General features: G+C 45.1%; 2 protein-coding genes across 10 annotated transcripts in view; one reads left to right on the top strand and one right to left on the bottom strand.

Annotated features, from left to right (window-relative positions):
* The first annotated feature begins 145 nt into the window (after window positions 1-145).
* On the top strand, window positions 146-6,740 carry HNRNPH3 (heterogeneous nuclear ribonucleoprotein H3). 4 transcript variants are annotated; one of them, XM_039696179.1, is made up of 10 exons: window positions 146-362; window positions 957-1,092; window positions 1,626-1,764; window positions 2,301-2,488; window positions 2,871-2,957; window positions 3,265-3,392; window positions 4,568-4,703; window positions 4,901-4,981; window positions 5,066-5,152; window positions 5,432-6,740. In XM_039696179.1, the coding sequence occupies exons 2-10, from the start codon at window positions 975-977 to the stop codon at window positions 5,506-5,508; spliced, it is 1,041 nt and encodes a 346-aa protein (XP_039552113.1). In that variant the 5' UTR covers window positions 146-362; window positions 957-974; the 3' UTR covers window positions 5,509-6,740. The 4 variants fall into 4 exon arrangements, with proteins under 4 accessions (XP_039552113.1, XP_039552115.1, XP_039552116.1 ...); XM_039696181.1 differs by having other exon boundaries at window positions 2,301-2,443; window positions 5,432-5,735; XM_039696182.1 differs by having other exon boundaries at window positions 147-362; window positions 2,301-2,443; window positions 3,277-3,392; window positions 5,432-5,735.
* Window positions 6,209-14,559, bottom strand: part of RUFY2 (RUN and FYVE domain containing 2) — a 25,333-nt gene continuing 16,982 nt past the window's right edge. For 2 of the 6 annotated variants that reach the window (XM_039696173.1, XM_039696172.1), the window contains 5 exons: window positions 13,671-13,800; window positions 12,982-13,076; window positions 11,643-11,691; window positions 10,608-10,685; window positions 6,209-9,798 (listed from right to left, as the gene is read on the bottom strand). In XM_039696173.1, coding sequence (XP_039552107.1) covers window positions 9,655-9,798; window positions 10,608-10,685; window positions 11,643-11,691; window positions 12,982-13,076; window positions 13,671-13,800 — 496 coding nt within the window. In that variant the 3' untranslated portion in view covers window positions 6,209-9,654. Of the gene's footprint in view, window positions 10,686-11,642; window positions 11,692-12,981; window positions 13,077-13,670; window positions 13,801-14,559 lie in introns of all 6 variants that reach the window. The other 4 variants (XR_005626210.1, XM_039696174.1, XR_005626211.1 and 1 more) reach the window with 4 other exon arrangements.

Raw genomic sequence — 14,559 nt, 5'->3', positions numbered from 1 at the left:
GGCGCCAAAACCAGCGGCGGCGGCCGCGTGAGCGAGGCCGGAGCGCGCACGCGCCCGGGCGGCCCCTCAGCAGGGGAGGCGGCGAGAGGCACGAGCGGAACGCCCCCCCCGATGCGCATGCGCAGTCGCTCCCTTTCACCGCGCTCCCCGCGCGAGTCGCGCGTGCGCGGGAGCCGCCCAGGCGGGTGTGAGGCGGCGCGCGGCGCGGGTATCGCGATAGTCGCGCGGCCCGGACGCTCCGCTGCCCGTGGGCGCTGCGCAGGTGAGGGCCCGCCGGACGGCTCGGCAGCGAGCGAGGAGGCGCGTCCTGCCCGGCCAGGGAGGCTGCCGGGGCACGGCCAGGGGTGCGCGAGGGACTCGCGGTGAGCGCAGAGGGCGAGCGGGGCGGGCGGGCGGCGGGCGCCCCGGGGAGGCGCGGTAAATGGCGGCGGGGAGCAGGCGGGGGTCAGGGCCGCGGTCCGGGGAGGGCGGCGGGAGGCGGGCTCGCGATGGCTCCTCCGCGCCTGAGGAGGCGGTGGCGGCGGCTCCCTTTGTGCCCCCCGCACACGCCCCGGTGGCTCGCACGCGGCCCCGCCGCCCTCGGCTGGGGGCAGACAAAGGAAGGCCTTGTGGCACCGGCCCCTTCCGCAGCTCTGACGCTTCAAGGGAAAAAAAAAAAAACACAACGAAAAAAACCAACCCCACAAAGCGTTAGGGAGCGGATGTGGAAGGTGCTCGGAGTGAATGCCGAGCCTGCCCACGTGCTGCCCGCCGACCACGCGGTGCTCCCTGCAGCAGCCCCGTGGCGGGTTGATGTCCCCTGGCATGTGCTCAGGTGCCTAGCTTCAAATCCAGAACAGAAATACAGCTCATGATCCATCATGTCATCTAAATAAAATCTTAACAGACTTATTTTTTGGGGCATGGACAGAAACTCGGAGGTTTTTTTTTATTTCTGTTTTGTTGGGTTTTTTTAGGATTTAAATTAAGCAAAAATGGACTGGAGTGGAAAACACAATGGGCCTAATGATACAACCAATGACGGAACGGTGGTACGACTCCGAGGCCTGCCTTTTGGTTGCAGCAAAGAAGAGATTGTGCAGTTTTTCCAAGGTACCTCCAGTATAGTCGAAGTGTAGTGGGTTTCTTTAGAGGCTTTTTGTATCTTTTGCACAGTGTTTTGTACGTGTTTAATAGCTGTTAATGGGGTGGATGGGGAGGGATTGTGTTAATTGACTTATCTTAATTAAGATTTATGCCCTGTAAATGGAGCACAGATAACTATAGCTATAGTAGAACACAAAATGTACCTGATTTTGTCGAGGTGGGAAACATGCCTTGCATATGGGGGTAACCTGAATGTTAGCATTTGGATCAGTTAAATTGCTTGATTGGTAGCTCTATTTTCTTCATGTAACTTAGGGGGTTGCATTTTTGTATAGTCTAAACAGAAAAGAAGTACGGCTAAATCAGTAAATGTTTAATGAAAAGATCATGGGCTTGTATTGTTGGGTGATGGGGGAAACAAGGTGGTTTTCTTTTTCGTTGTTGTTGTTTAGATATGCTTTAAGTATTTGCTGCAGATGGGAATGTTTCAGCCTTTAACACTGTTCCCCTTGACGGGGTTATTTGTCCTTGGGTTAAAGGGTTGGAAATCGTGCCAAATGGGATAACATTGACGCTGGACTACCAGGGGAGAAGCACAGGGGAGGCCTTCGTGCAGTTTGCTTCAAAGGAGATAGCAGAAAATGCTCTGGGGAAACACAAGGAAAGAATAGGGCACAGGTGGGGATGGAGAGTTTGGGATGGTGTTAAATCTTTATTTTTTGGGGGTTGTGGGTCAGTAATGCTTTTGGGGGGTTGGGGACCATTGGGGAATTGGCTGTTTTTAAGAATTTTTATAACTGATCCTAAGTTAACTTGGCAAATACAGTAGATTTGGGGGGTGGGGGAGACAGTATTGCACTGGGTAGTTTGCTAAACTCAGAAAACTGTTTCAATCATGCTCGTGTAGGGTAATTTGTTATAAATGCTGCTATAGCCATTGTTTTTCAACAGTATGTTTCTCATACTGGAAAGATACGTTTTAAGCTTAATTTGTGCAGCTAGAATTTTCACATAGTAATTTTTGCCACTCTAAAGTGGGCTTTTTTTAATACACTTAAGATTCTTACAGTTTTGAGGAGAAGCTTAAGTTGTATGGTATTTCTAGTCACTGCTATTGGCTTGTTTAGCTCTAGAAACGTAGTATGGCCTTTTGTACAATTCAGACTGCTTCTGCCTGTGTTCTTACTGGTACCTTGAAAATCCTCTTTTATTAGATACATTGAAATCTTCAAAAGTAGTAAGAGCGAAATCAGAGGATTCTCTGACATGCCAAGAAGAATGATGGGACAACAGCGACCTGGACCATATGATAGACCATTAGGAGGAAGAGGGGGTTATTATGGAGCTGGGCGTGGAAGTATGTATGACAGAATGCGTCGAGGAGGTGGTGGATATGACGGTGGTATGTTCATCTAATGAACACAGGTTCTCTTGGCAGTTTCGTGTTTCTGACATACTTGTCAAGAAATGAGAAATGGTGGTAGCTGTAATGCCCCTTAGGTTGGATGTATTTATCTGAAAAAAACTTGTAATACATCAAAACACGTGGCTGAGTATTTAAGATGAACACTAATAATAAGGGAGTTATTTTCATTAGAATCAGATCTTTCCATTTGCATGTTTCAGTCTGTGTTACATAAAAAGAAATGTACTTTTGCACCATGTTCAGAAATCCAGGTTTGACAGTCTGCAGAGGCTGTTTGCAGAGTTGAGTGTTGTGTGTGACTGCTGTGCGAGTTCTGAGCAGGAATGTAATGGCTCCTTTCCTTCTCTCCACTGCACAGGATATGGTGGCTTTGATGATTATGGTGGCTATAATAACTATGGCTACGGAAACGACGGCTATGACGACAGAATGAGGGATGGGAGAGGTAAAAGAAATTCAGTTTATCCAAAAAGGTTGTCCTGATACTTGAGTTGCAAGACACACTATTCCCAAGACAGAGATAACAGCTTCATTCTGCTGTTTGGTAAAGAAGGCTGTTTGAAAAGGGGAGGGGATTGGGGAATCATAAGAAAAGGTACATAGATTGCTTAGCAGGGCTGCTGGTTTGGGTTGATACATGGGAAGTAGAAACACCATGCATTCACTGGTATAATTAAGTGCTTTCAGAAAAAGAGTAGTGATGACTTTTGGCTTTTCATGATCTTAGAGGTGTGTGGGTTTTTTTGGTTTGGGTTTTCCAATAGGCATGGGAGGACATGGCTATGGAGCTGGAGATGCAGGGTCGGGGTTCCATGGTGGCGGTCATTTTGTTCACATGAGAGGGCTGCCTTTCCGAGCCACGGAAAACGATATTGCTAACGTAAGTACCACGGGGAAAGGGCTTCCTCCTGCCAGCAGTGTGCATGTCCTATCTGTCCCAGTCCAAACTCGGGGAGCCTTCTCAAACCAGTCACTGCTACGTCTGCACAAAGTTAACGAGCTTTTCTAAAGCTGCCATCTGAGGTGGGATTACCAGAGCAGTCAGCAAAGCTATATTTAACATTAATCCCTGCACTCTCTGCTCTTTTGTTTCCATAAAAGGTGTATTGCAGAGACAACAGTTGCTGTAATCAGTATCTTCATTTTAAGGCCTTTAGGATTTTTTTAAGCTTACCTGATTTTATGAAAATGACAGAAGGTGTGAAACTTATATTGCCTTAGTTTGCATATTTGTTTGTTGTCCTGAGAGTGTTTCAGGAGGGGCAGGGTGGGCAGGCTGTGTTGGCTTGGAGAGGACTGTATCCCTCTCCGAAGAGATAAGGGTGGCAGGTAGAGGTGCATCTGCAGGATCTTGGGAATGCATTCTTGTGTCAGTGCAGATGTGGTGTTGTTGGGAAAAAGGTTTTCTTGGAATACGAGGCCTGGTTCAAACATAGCACATCACTGGAGAGAGGCTTTGCCAGTGGCACCTATGTGTTACATATGCAGAGCTCCATTCTTAATCTTTTGCTTGTTTGCTTTTGTGGGAGGGTTGGTTTGCTTAAGTGGAGGTGTATGCCAGTTTGAGTGTTCCATTTAGAGTAAAGACTCTGTGACAAGAGCCAAAAGTCAGGCTTAGATCTGGGGCAGTCAGGAAGAGCAGCATGATTGACAGGCAGCTTCTCTTGAATTCTGTGAATGCATCCTTGCTTTGAGGAATCTGGAAAAGCAGAGCCAAATGAAAACCAACTGATTATTTTCTTGTCCAGGATGCCATTGCAGTTAACTGTTGCTCAGAGCAGTGTGTGTGGGCAGGAGTTGTTTGTAGCTTTGCATTCAAAGAAAGCTCCTCAGGCTCTGTAGCTGCAGCTCTGCAAGCTCTGTAGTAACAATAGGTTGACCTGATGTTAATGTCCCGCAACCACTAAGTACTGCTTGAGAAATGAGTAGTTAAATCTGTGTGGTAGGGTGATGTGGAATTAAAGTAGTGCACCACTAACCATGGAAATGGAAAAAAAGTACCTGGCTTGAATTCTGCATTAAACATGATTGGTTTTTAATTTGTTTTTCCCCTAGTTTTTCTCACCACTGAACCCTATAAGAGTTCACATTGATATTGGAGCAGATGGAAGAGCTACAGGAGAGGCAGATGTGGAGTTTGTAACTCACGAGGATGCAGTGGCTGCCATGTCCAAGGATAAGAACCACATGCGTGAGTGTCGTGTTCCTGACTGCCGCTCGGCCAGGCGCTAGCAGGGCTGGGAGCAGCAGCTCCATCCTGAGGTGGTCACAATTTCCCACGTTTGTGGCCTTTTGTCTGCTGCCTTTAAGGGCCGTGGGGGGTTGCTTTGTACTTCTGCTCCTGGTGTGGAAAACAAAATACAAACTGAGGCTTTTTGCTTCTTACAGAGCATCGGTATATTGAACTGTTCCTGAATTCTACTGCTGGAGGTGGCTCTGGAATGGGAGGCTATGGCAGAGATGGAATGGGTACGCATCAATTGCACATTTAGTTGATACTTTGCCAAGACTAGTGAGTCCCAAGCTTGTAATGTTGCACTTTTGGTTTTGCAGATCAAGGTTACGGCTCTGTTGGTAGAATGGGAATGGGTAGCAATTACAGCGGTGGATACGGAACTCCTGATGGCTTGGGGGGATACAGTAAGTACAAGTTCTCTTTCACGTGTCTGGGGGAGTGTGTGAATGACTGTCTTTGATGGGGGGCACTGGGCTGGGAGAATGGACAGAGTGGCACTGCTCTTCTGAAACTCCATCTCTGGGGGCTTTGTACATTGTGCCACTGCAGCAAACACTGGTTAAGAGCAGTGGTGCTGGAGTGTTGTTAGTGTGAGTTGTCACCTTCAGCCATTGTTCTGTATCACCCGTCCCATTTTTTCTTTTTTTAAGGTATGTATGCGTGACCTTGTCAATTGTTTGCAGGTCGTGGCAGTGGAAATAGTGGAGGATACTATGGGCAAGGCAGCATGGGTGGAGGAGGATGGCGTGGGATGTATTGAAGGATAGCCTTGCTTCTGCAGAACATCTTGGAAGAAACAGTCTCTGGTCTACTAGACTTTCTTACAAAATTTAATTTCTTTTGTATTTTAAGAACTTTATAATGACTGAAGGAATGTGTTTTCACAATATTATTTGGTAAGCAACAGATTGTGATGGGAAAATCTGTTTTCTGTAGGTTTTATTTGTTGCATACTCTGACTTTAAATAAATTTTTATATTCAAACCACTGATGTTGATACTTTTTATACTAGTTACTCCTAAGGATGTATTACATATTCAAGACTACAGTCGGTTTAAAATGTTGTACTATGGTTCCATAAAGGTGGTTGTACTGTAACTCCTATGAACACTGATTCAGTTCTATGTAATCCTGGTCTAGTGAGCAAATTTAAACATTAACTTGTTTAAGGGGAGAAGGGTAGATGAGTAGATAGTTGATTTGGTAATTACTTTCCTAAATCCTTTTGCTAAGTTGTATGTAGTAACTGCAGTGCAGCAGAAAGCTGTGGAGGCTCAGTCGTTGTTCCTCCTGCTGCCAGCATCCCCAGCAAATGCACAGCTGCTGTAAAGAAGCAGCACCCCCGTCTGCCTCCACAACACCCTGCAGCCACGTTTATTTCCACCTTGCTGGAGTGGTTGGAGCCTGCATTTCACACAGGGGACCTGCAAGTCTGACTGAAACACGAGCACAGCTTTTAGCTAGCATAGGTCAAGTACTAGTTCATTTGATGCTTTTTACTTAGTATTGTTTTCACAAACACGCTTTTAGGAAGAGTGGGGGATTTGGAAGCAAGTTACTTCTTTTCTTTCTTGAATTTATTGTATTTAAACATGGTTCAGCATTTTCTTTCACTGCACAGAGCTGATTTGTCTGTATTTGTTCAAAGTTTGCCAAGCCATTCTACATAGGAGCTCATTAGAAGCCAAGATCTCTAAAATATCTATAGGCCCAATACTTCTTCAGGAACACACAACCCAAACACGCTGATAAAACTTTGTGCATTTGTGACATGTAAGATATGTAAGAAACTTACTGTTTGAAGACACTTAACATACCTGATGTGTTAATGGAAAAAGGTATTTATTCTTCTGAGCCAGTGTGATCTCCCAAATTAACTGCTTTGTCCTCAATGCCTCCCTTAAAATGTCAAATGTGATCTTGGGTATTGCAAGTCTGTCACCTGTTTTGCTAGTACTGTGTTATATCTGTAATAAATGTCTTCTTGTGGGAGAGAGGAGAATGGAGTTTATTTCACCAGAGGCTGTGTCCGGGTGTCAAAGGGCGTGGAAGAGCTGAAAAGGGTAACTGGCACAGGACACTTTCCAAGCACGGGGGTAGTATTGGCTAGGAAGGGGAGGGAAAAGGAGTTCTTGACCATTTGAACCATTGTGCTCTGCAGAACTAGGGGGCTCTTTGTCTTGCCAGCGAAGCTGAGGTGTTTCCCGAGTGGCAGTGGTAGCACCAGAGTTAATTCAGTTGCAGAAGTACCTTAGAGTGAGGTGGAGGAAAGGTCGCTTGCAGCAGTCTGTTAGCGCGGGCACGGCAGAGCGAAATCCTGCGGCTCGGCAGCGCCTCCTCGCCTGGGAACAGCTGGGGCTCCATCCTGGAGCTGCCCTGGCCTTTGGGGAGGCTGGGGCTGTGCTTTGGGCAAGCTGCAGCCTGCTCACTGCAGCCCCAGCCAGCACACGCTGTGCGGGACACGAGTCCCTTGTGCCTGCCCGTCCCTTCAGCCGCAGCGACAGCGCTCAGCTCCGGCCCTCAGCTACCAGCAGCAGCCTCGACCGGCACGGGAGCCGTTCCCGTGCCCGCTCCCACAGGAGCTCCCGCAGGCCGGGGCAGGTTCCCGGCCCTGCTCCTGCCGGGCAGCGCCGGGCCCCGGGCTCCGGAGCAAACACGGCACGGACCTGGCGGAGCCCTGCGCCGGGAGGAGCACGAGCAACACGGCATCGACACTGGGGGCTGGTGAACGCCCCCAGAGCAGCAAGGCAGAAGTGGCTTCATTCCCCAAAAGGAATAAAATGCTGCTCTGGTCCTGTCTGACAGTTCCAGGTTCCTGTGGGTACCCCACGGCTCTTCCTGTGCTCTTCTTTGTGCGAGAAGGATTTAGAATTGAGCAGGGTTTTTACAGAAGGCCAGAAGTGCAGCATTAGTCACAGCAGTGTCCAAAAACCTTAAAAGCAGGCCAGGTATATAGTTTGATGCCAAGGGAAATTAAACCATATGGAACATCCAGCATTCATTTTGTTCAAGGCAGAAGTCTTACCTGCAGTCAGTAACAGCAATCTGAATATTACACTTTTCCTAGGCAAACAGGACAGCAGAGGGGAGGAAAAGATGGCAGTTAAGTAACAAATTAATTCATTGCACATTACGGAAAGGCACTGTAATCTTGTTTTAAAAGATTGCCTATTTTAAATTATTTCTGTTTAGTTGCATCCCTTTTCACAAGTTATTTATTAAAGCAATACAGATTAGCTTTATCCTACCACCTCTATCCTGCATCAAACCCTGCTGCCTCCATGCCTGCCCCACAAAAGCCCACCTGGAAACACCCTCAGGAAACACATGAGCAGCACCTGACTGTGTCTTTGGCAGGGTACCCCACTCCCCAGCACAGGCAAAGGCTTTCTAAGCAACTTGAACACAATAAAGTAAAATAATTTAAATTTGCAATTCAGAGTAAGTGACATTATTCTCAGATAACTTAAATTTATTTTTTTCCAAAACTTATTTACAGATTTACAAGTATTTGTGTTGTATTTTACAAAAAGTTACATAAGGTCATTTTAAAAACATTTTTCTTTACAAAAGCTACTACATTGAGGTGTTAAAAAGAACAGCTACGTTAGCTTTTAGGATATCACTAAATCCTATCCTCAGAGCCAAAGCCAAGCTAAACAAAGTGCAAGGACAGCTGAAAGACCTGTTTGCAGCCTCCCTTTTGCTGCCAGCAGTGCTACTCCAAGCCCACGGCTGAAGGAACTACAGGGCTGGTAATCCTGGAGTGTGGAGGGTCCAGGGCTGGAGCCCAGGCCAGGAGGGGCTAAAGGGGAGGAGAGTGCAGTGCAGTGCAGTGAGCTGCAAGTGAGGGCAGTTTGTCAAAGGATATTATTTCTATTTGCCTATGGAAAGAACAAGGATCTTGCATTCCAACAGAAGTTACTGTCAGTGACAAGAGTGGGTAGATTCACAAGGGCTCAAAAGTGCTCTGCAAAAAAATGAAGTTTAGGAACCAGCTCTGAAGGTTTGAGAAAGATGGTGACAAAATAAGGAAGAACCTCCCTGTGCAGCACAGCAAGGATGTGATCCCCAGCATTTATTCCCAGTCTTTCTAGGTGGTTTCTAGAGCTATGCAGTGGCTACACGTACAAGCTTGTGAGCATGACTTGCATGAAAATGATACAGAGACTTGTTCAAGGTTACAGACAATGTCAGAGAAGAGGTCTGTGCTGAACAGTGAAACACAGATACATCAAATTAATAGTTCACGTGAAAAATCATTCAGCAAAACACACCTTCCTTCAGGAAGTGCCCCGAGGCACTGTTTGTTCCCGGGCTGAGCACAGCTCCCCTCACAGCCGGGGCTGCACAGAGGAGCTGCCAGGGCAGGGATGCACCAAACCCTGCTACTGCAGAGAAGCAAACGGGCACACATTTGGCAACAACTTCTCAGACCACTGCACTAATTGCCATACTTTCTTCCAGTAAAATTTAAAACCAGCTATTGCATGGTTTTGCTTCACAACAGCCTAGCACAGGCACTGGATTAGGTTGGACTTGTGGCACATCAGCATGTGAGAGTATCACCTTTCTCCAGATCATCTTAACAACTGAAATATTCATCCAATACACATTAACACTGAATCTCCTGTATAAACTGCCCTGCTTCCTCCCAAAAAACTGCTAAGCCATTTGGTAGACCAACATACCTTCCGGGGTTCTTTTCTTTTTAGATGTACATTTTCTACATTTGTCCCATTGTCTCCTTTTGTTTCAAGAGGAAGCAGAGAAGTAACTCATCCTCAGTACCTTGAAATGGCAACTCCACACTGCTTACCTCAAAGTCTGGAAATACTGTGGCACATTCTTTAGTTGGTGTGGTGGTTTTGACAGGATGAGCTAAACAGCAGAATGGATAAATATCTTATGGCACGTTAGAAGAGCACCTCTGTATCAGTATTGCATGGCAGGAATCACAGACCCGGACTGGCTTTGGTGAAGAGGGCAGAGGCAGCTCATTGTCAGAACAGGCATTGCAGAAGATCTCCCCACAGTTCCTACAGTGATGCTAAATCACAGGCAGAAGAGTAAAAACTGAAATTTACAATGGAAATGTACTTGGTAATTGGATACCAACAATCAATACACACAGCACAATCCAAAATGTAATTCCTGACTCCTCCTTTGAGTCAGTCTGCAAAAGGTAATTGATCTACATCCCAAACTGTGATGCAATCCTACACAAATGGTGTTTGTCTAGGATTGCACCACAGACAGACACAAGGTCTTTCTAGACTTTTTTATATATACACACATATATGTGCTGAAGATTTCATTCAAACTCTGGATTAAGGATGTATTCTGCTGTAGAAAAATGCAGCATGACCAATGACATCTGAAACAGTGGATGCCTCTGTCAGGTACCTAATTGAGATTTAACACAAAAAGGTAAAGGAAACTTCCTGCACACATTAATAAAGCATGGAAATTAATGTCACATTTTACTTTAAAATTACAAACTCATATTTTCTTACTCTAGTATATAAAAAAATGCCATAAAGACTTCTACACATGTCAAATTCTAAGTGTGCCAGAGCTGATAAGAGTTTGAGATAACAATTCCACAAAGTAGTTAAATAATTTTTAACTAAGTTGCTCTGTGGAACTTCCCTATGACATTGTATCTTTTGAAATCAGGGCCCAGCTGCATTGTATGTATCAAAGAATTAGAAAAATATCTCAAAAATACCTCTGCTTGCACCTGATCATTGACATTTCATGCCACATCTCAAAGATAATTATTATCTACATCATACTTGTAATAATAATTACATAATACTTGTAAACACATTGGGAGAAATTTTGTTAAAGTTTTACCTTCCTTTTGGAAAGTGAAAATTCCTTTTCACACAGCTTGCAATGAGTGGCTTCTTTGTCCTTCAACCAAACCTGGCCCTGGAGAAAAAATTATCATAATTGTATGTATCTGATGAAGTTAAACTGTGGGCTCCAGGGGACAAGACAAATCAAGAGCAGAACATTCCCTGCCTGAATGCTCAGTGCCCTGGGACCAGGGTCATGTCACAAAGACACTCTAGAGCAGCACAGGACTGTTCCAAAGTACTGCAAAACCTCGGGGGACAAGACAGAGCAAAGGTGCAGAGAGAACATGCCTGAGGTGCCAAAGCTGGGCAGTGGCTCAGCTGGGAGAGCAGAAAGAATCCAAGCCTCCAAGTGAAGCCAATGTCCCTGTCTATCACATAGGAACAGTCCTCAAGATGCAGGGAAGCAAAAAAAAAACCCCAGGACAGTGTCAAGAACTGTCAACTTCCTTTTGTTTAAACCACTTAATAAACCCAGAAGTCTGCTCAACTACTCCAGTCACTTTGACCTGGACTGCAGCAGTATGCCAGGTGACACAGGGTCTGTACAAAGGTCTGCACACCTTTGATCACCAGATGTGCACAGAATCTCTGCTCTCAAGTGCACTCTGCTGTCTTTGAGAAAGTCCCAAACCTGCTGACATTACACATCACATTTTATCAGCTTTGATGCTACAAGTTCACTTATTTCTTAGGATGATCAAATATTTATTGATCACTGAGAAGTACTATGCAGTTCAAGCTCAGCTGGCTTCACATTCTGTCCCAGATTCACTCTGTAAATGATAGAAGAGTGTGTGTCATTGCAAGAAAAGGGCCAAAATGCACAGCTGTGCATCAAACAAGGAAAATCAAAGCAAATGCATTTTTTCCAGGAAGTTACAAGGGAGTGTGGTTCTCTCCCACTGGAGGAAATCATACAGTGAGTCTCTCTGGAGTAGTTGCTGTTGGAGAGAAGTCTTCTCATGCTTATGAAAGATTTCAAAAAGAACAGTTTAAAAAAATTTTGTTTTCTCAAAATGCTACTGACCTGCAATGCCTTGTTTGCTTCTTTTATATCTTCTATTTTCAGCTTTGATCTAAGAAATAAGATAATGCTACTTCAAACTTCCATATGGTTCAGTTATGCTCTAGCAGCTTAAAAAGCTGGTTTAGGTACTTAAATTTTAAGGCAAGTCCTCTGAAGAAGAGTACAAGACCACATGATGTCATTTTGGAGGAAGCAGCCTCCCCACAACCATCCAGTGCCACCCCACTGAGAACTGGGTCACAGGAGACACACACAGAGCTATTCTACAGGGCATCAAAGGCCACATAAATCACAGCAGGCTACTGAGAAGACAGAGATCATTAAATGAAGCTTCCCCACCATGCAGCAGAAAGGAGGGTGCTGCTTGCCAGGTGTCCCCTTCCATCCACCCTCAGAGCTGGGCTGGCTCTGCCTGGGGGGGTTCCTCTCCCTCCCAGGCTGTGCTCTGGGTTTGTGCTGAGCTCAGGCTGATAACACAGGGATGTTGTGCTGTTGTTGCTGAGCAGGGCTCACACAGAGCCAAGGCCTTTCCTGCTCCCCCCAGGGCCAGGCTGGGGAGGAGTCTGGGGCTGATGGGGAGTGAGGGGACAGCCAGGACAGGGGACCCCAGGGGATATTCCACACCAGTGGCATGACACTCAGTATATAAAGTGGGGGAAAGAAGGAAGGAGGACATTCAGAGTGATGGAATTTTGCCTTCCCCAGGCACATGACGGGCCCTGATCTCCTGGGGGCTGTTGAACACCTGCCCAGCCATGGGAAGCTGTGAATTAATTCCTTGTTTTGCTTTGCTTGCATGTGTGGCTTTTCTTTTCTCTAGTAAACTGCCTTTATCTCAATCTTTAATGTGTTTTCCAGATTCTGCTTTTCCAGCTCTCTGCCTGATCCCAGTGGTGGGGAAGTGAGTGAGCAGCTGTGTGGGGCTTGGTGTCTGGCTGGGGCTCAAGAAGAGCAGCACTGCCCTGCTGCAGCCAGAGCTGACACCTTCTCCTTGGGGCTCCTTGGGAATGCCAGAGCTGGCAAACCAGGCAACTGTTCCCCTGCAGAACAAAGCCTAATGCCCTTCAGACTGTTTTTGTTCAAACTGTTTTCTTTTGGATTTTCTGTTCAAAGTACTGTCATTACCCAGGAGCTCACAGCCACCCCACCAGCCAAAAGTAAAAATTACCAGGCCTGACATAACTAGACACATTGACTCCTCACAACTGGTTAGTTACCAAAATAATAATAATATTGCCATATACGGTCTAATATGCGTTGCCACTGTCCCACTATTTTCCTTAATTCAAGTGTAGATGACAAAATAATATGTATAAGTCATCATGAATAATAAAATTACTCGCTCAGCTTGGATGCCAGTTCTTGGAGAGCAGCTTCTTGGTCCTCACATATGCTTTTCAGCTGCTTGTTCTTCTCCTGAAGTTTAAGGAACTCCTTCAAACAAAACAAACAAAATAAAATGAAGCCAAATTATTCTCAAATTGTGCTTGCCCTACTGCCTAGGAAGCTGCTCCTACTGAAGCTTGCTGAGAAAGCCAAGTGCCTGAGTGATCCCTCACACTCCCTCCAAATATAGCCTGAACAGCAGCTGCTCAGGAGTAAATTCCCTCAGACCCCAAGAGATAAAGAAACATTTCTGCTTCTGTAGCCCACTGCAGGGAGAAAACAAACCTGAGTGACTGGAGATGAAACCTGGAAAATAAACTGAGTGACTGGAGATAAAACCTGGAAAATAAACCTGGGTGACTGGAGAGTCCAGGAGCACAGAGAGCCACAGGTCCAGCCCCCAACAGAACTGAGAAGGGAAAGCAAGGATTTCATTTCCCCTTATCCAAAGTACTGAGTTCTGATCTGAGGACTAAATTGGGAATAAAAAGCCCATTTTTCTCCTCATTCTATTTGTGAGATCACATTAACATAATCTTTCTCATATATTTGCAGAAATTCTTTAAGATACCATGTCTAAGTCCATAAATAACATTGCAGTCCATTTCTAAATTACTAGTCAAAATTTGCTGCAGAATTTACTTTCTTAAGGGTAACTATTTCTTGGGTCTCTGTTCTCAGATGAGATACAGTCTCCTTTTCCTTCTGAAGATCATCCTCCAGGGTTTGCCGCCACTCTTTTTCTATCTTCAAATCTGTTTCCAGCTGAAGCCTAGAACAGGGAAAACAACAAAAATCACTGTGCACAGCAGTAACACTTCTGAAAACAAAACTGAGCTTATTTCTGGGTGCAACAGACTATTACCACAACAAACTATTAACTTACATGTTTTCTAAAACAGAAATAATGTGTCAATACAATGACATTTTAGGTATCAGAGTAATAAACTACTGTCATTTAGAAAATGCTTTTCAAATTAAGTTTATTTAAAGGACCAGGAGTATGGCACAATCTTGAAGAGGTGACCTTTGAAATAAATGAATAAGACTAAACCACAAAATTCTGAAGTATTTTTAAAACAAGCATAAGGCAAAGCCCCTTAACTTTATACAGCTTGTTTCTAAAATAAACCAAATCAACCAGCCACAGAGTCATTGGTGATGCAGACAATCACTGCAGGTATCCCTGATACCATAAAAGTTATTTAATTTTACACCCTATTTTAGACTAAAGTTTATGGCATTTTGAACAGAACTGAAAATAAAGGAGGAAGGACTTTAAATTACTATTTTTATTGAGCATTCTACACAGCTGAGGTTCAGCATAAACAGGGATACAGATTCTACTGGCTTAACTGAACTTCAGCTAAAGGAATTAGGGCTACTCTGACAGAAGACCCATTCTGGCTGGAATTTTACTATTGGTTTTATGGAAGACTTGGTGTTTAGAATGTTATGGGGTAGACGCACACTGTTCAACCTTCTAGATCTAAACAGTGCCAACACAGGAAAAGAGGAAAAAAAATCTGAG

The sequence above is a fragment of the Passer montanus genome, unplaced genomic scaffold, assembly GCF_014805655.1.
Source record: "Passer montanus isolate IOZ18808 unplaced genomic scaffold, ASM1480565v1 scaffold96, whole genome shotgun sequence".
Taxonomy (NCBI): domain Eukaryota; kingdom Metazoa; phylum Chordata; class Aves; order Passeriformes; family Passeridae; genus Passer; species Passer montanus.
The sequence above is the reverse complement of the archived record's forward strand: the minus strand, read 5'-3'. Positions and strand labels throughout refer to the sequence as shown.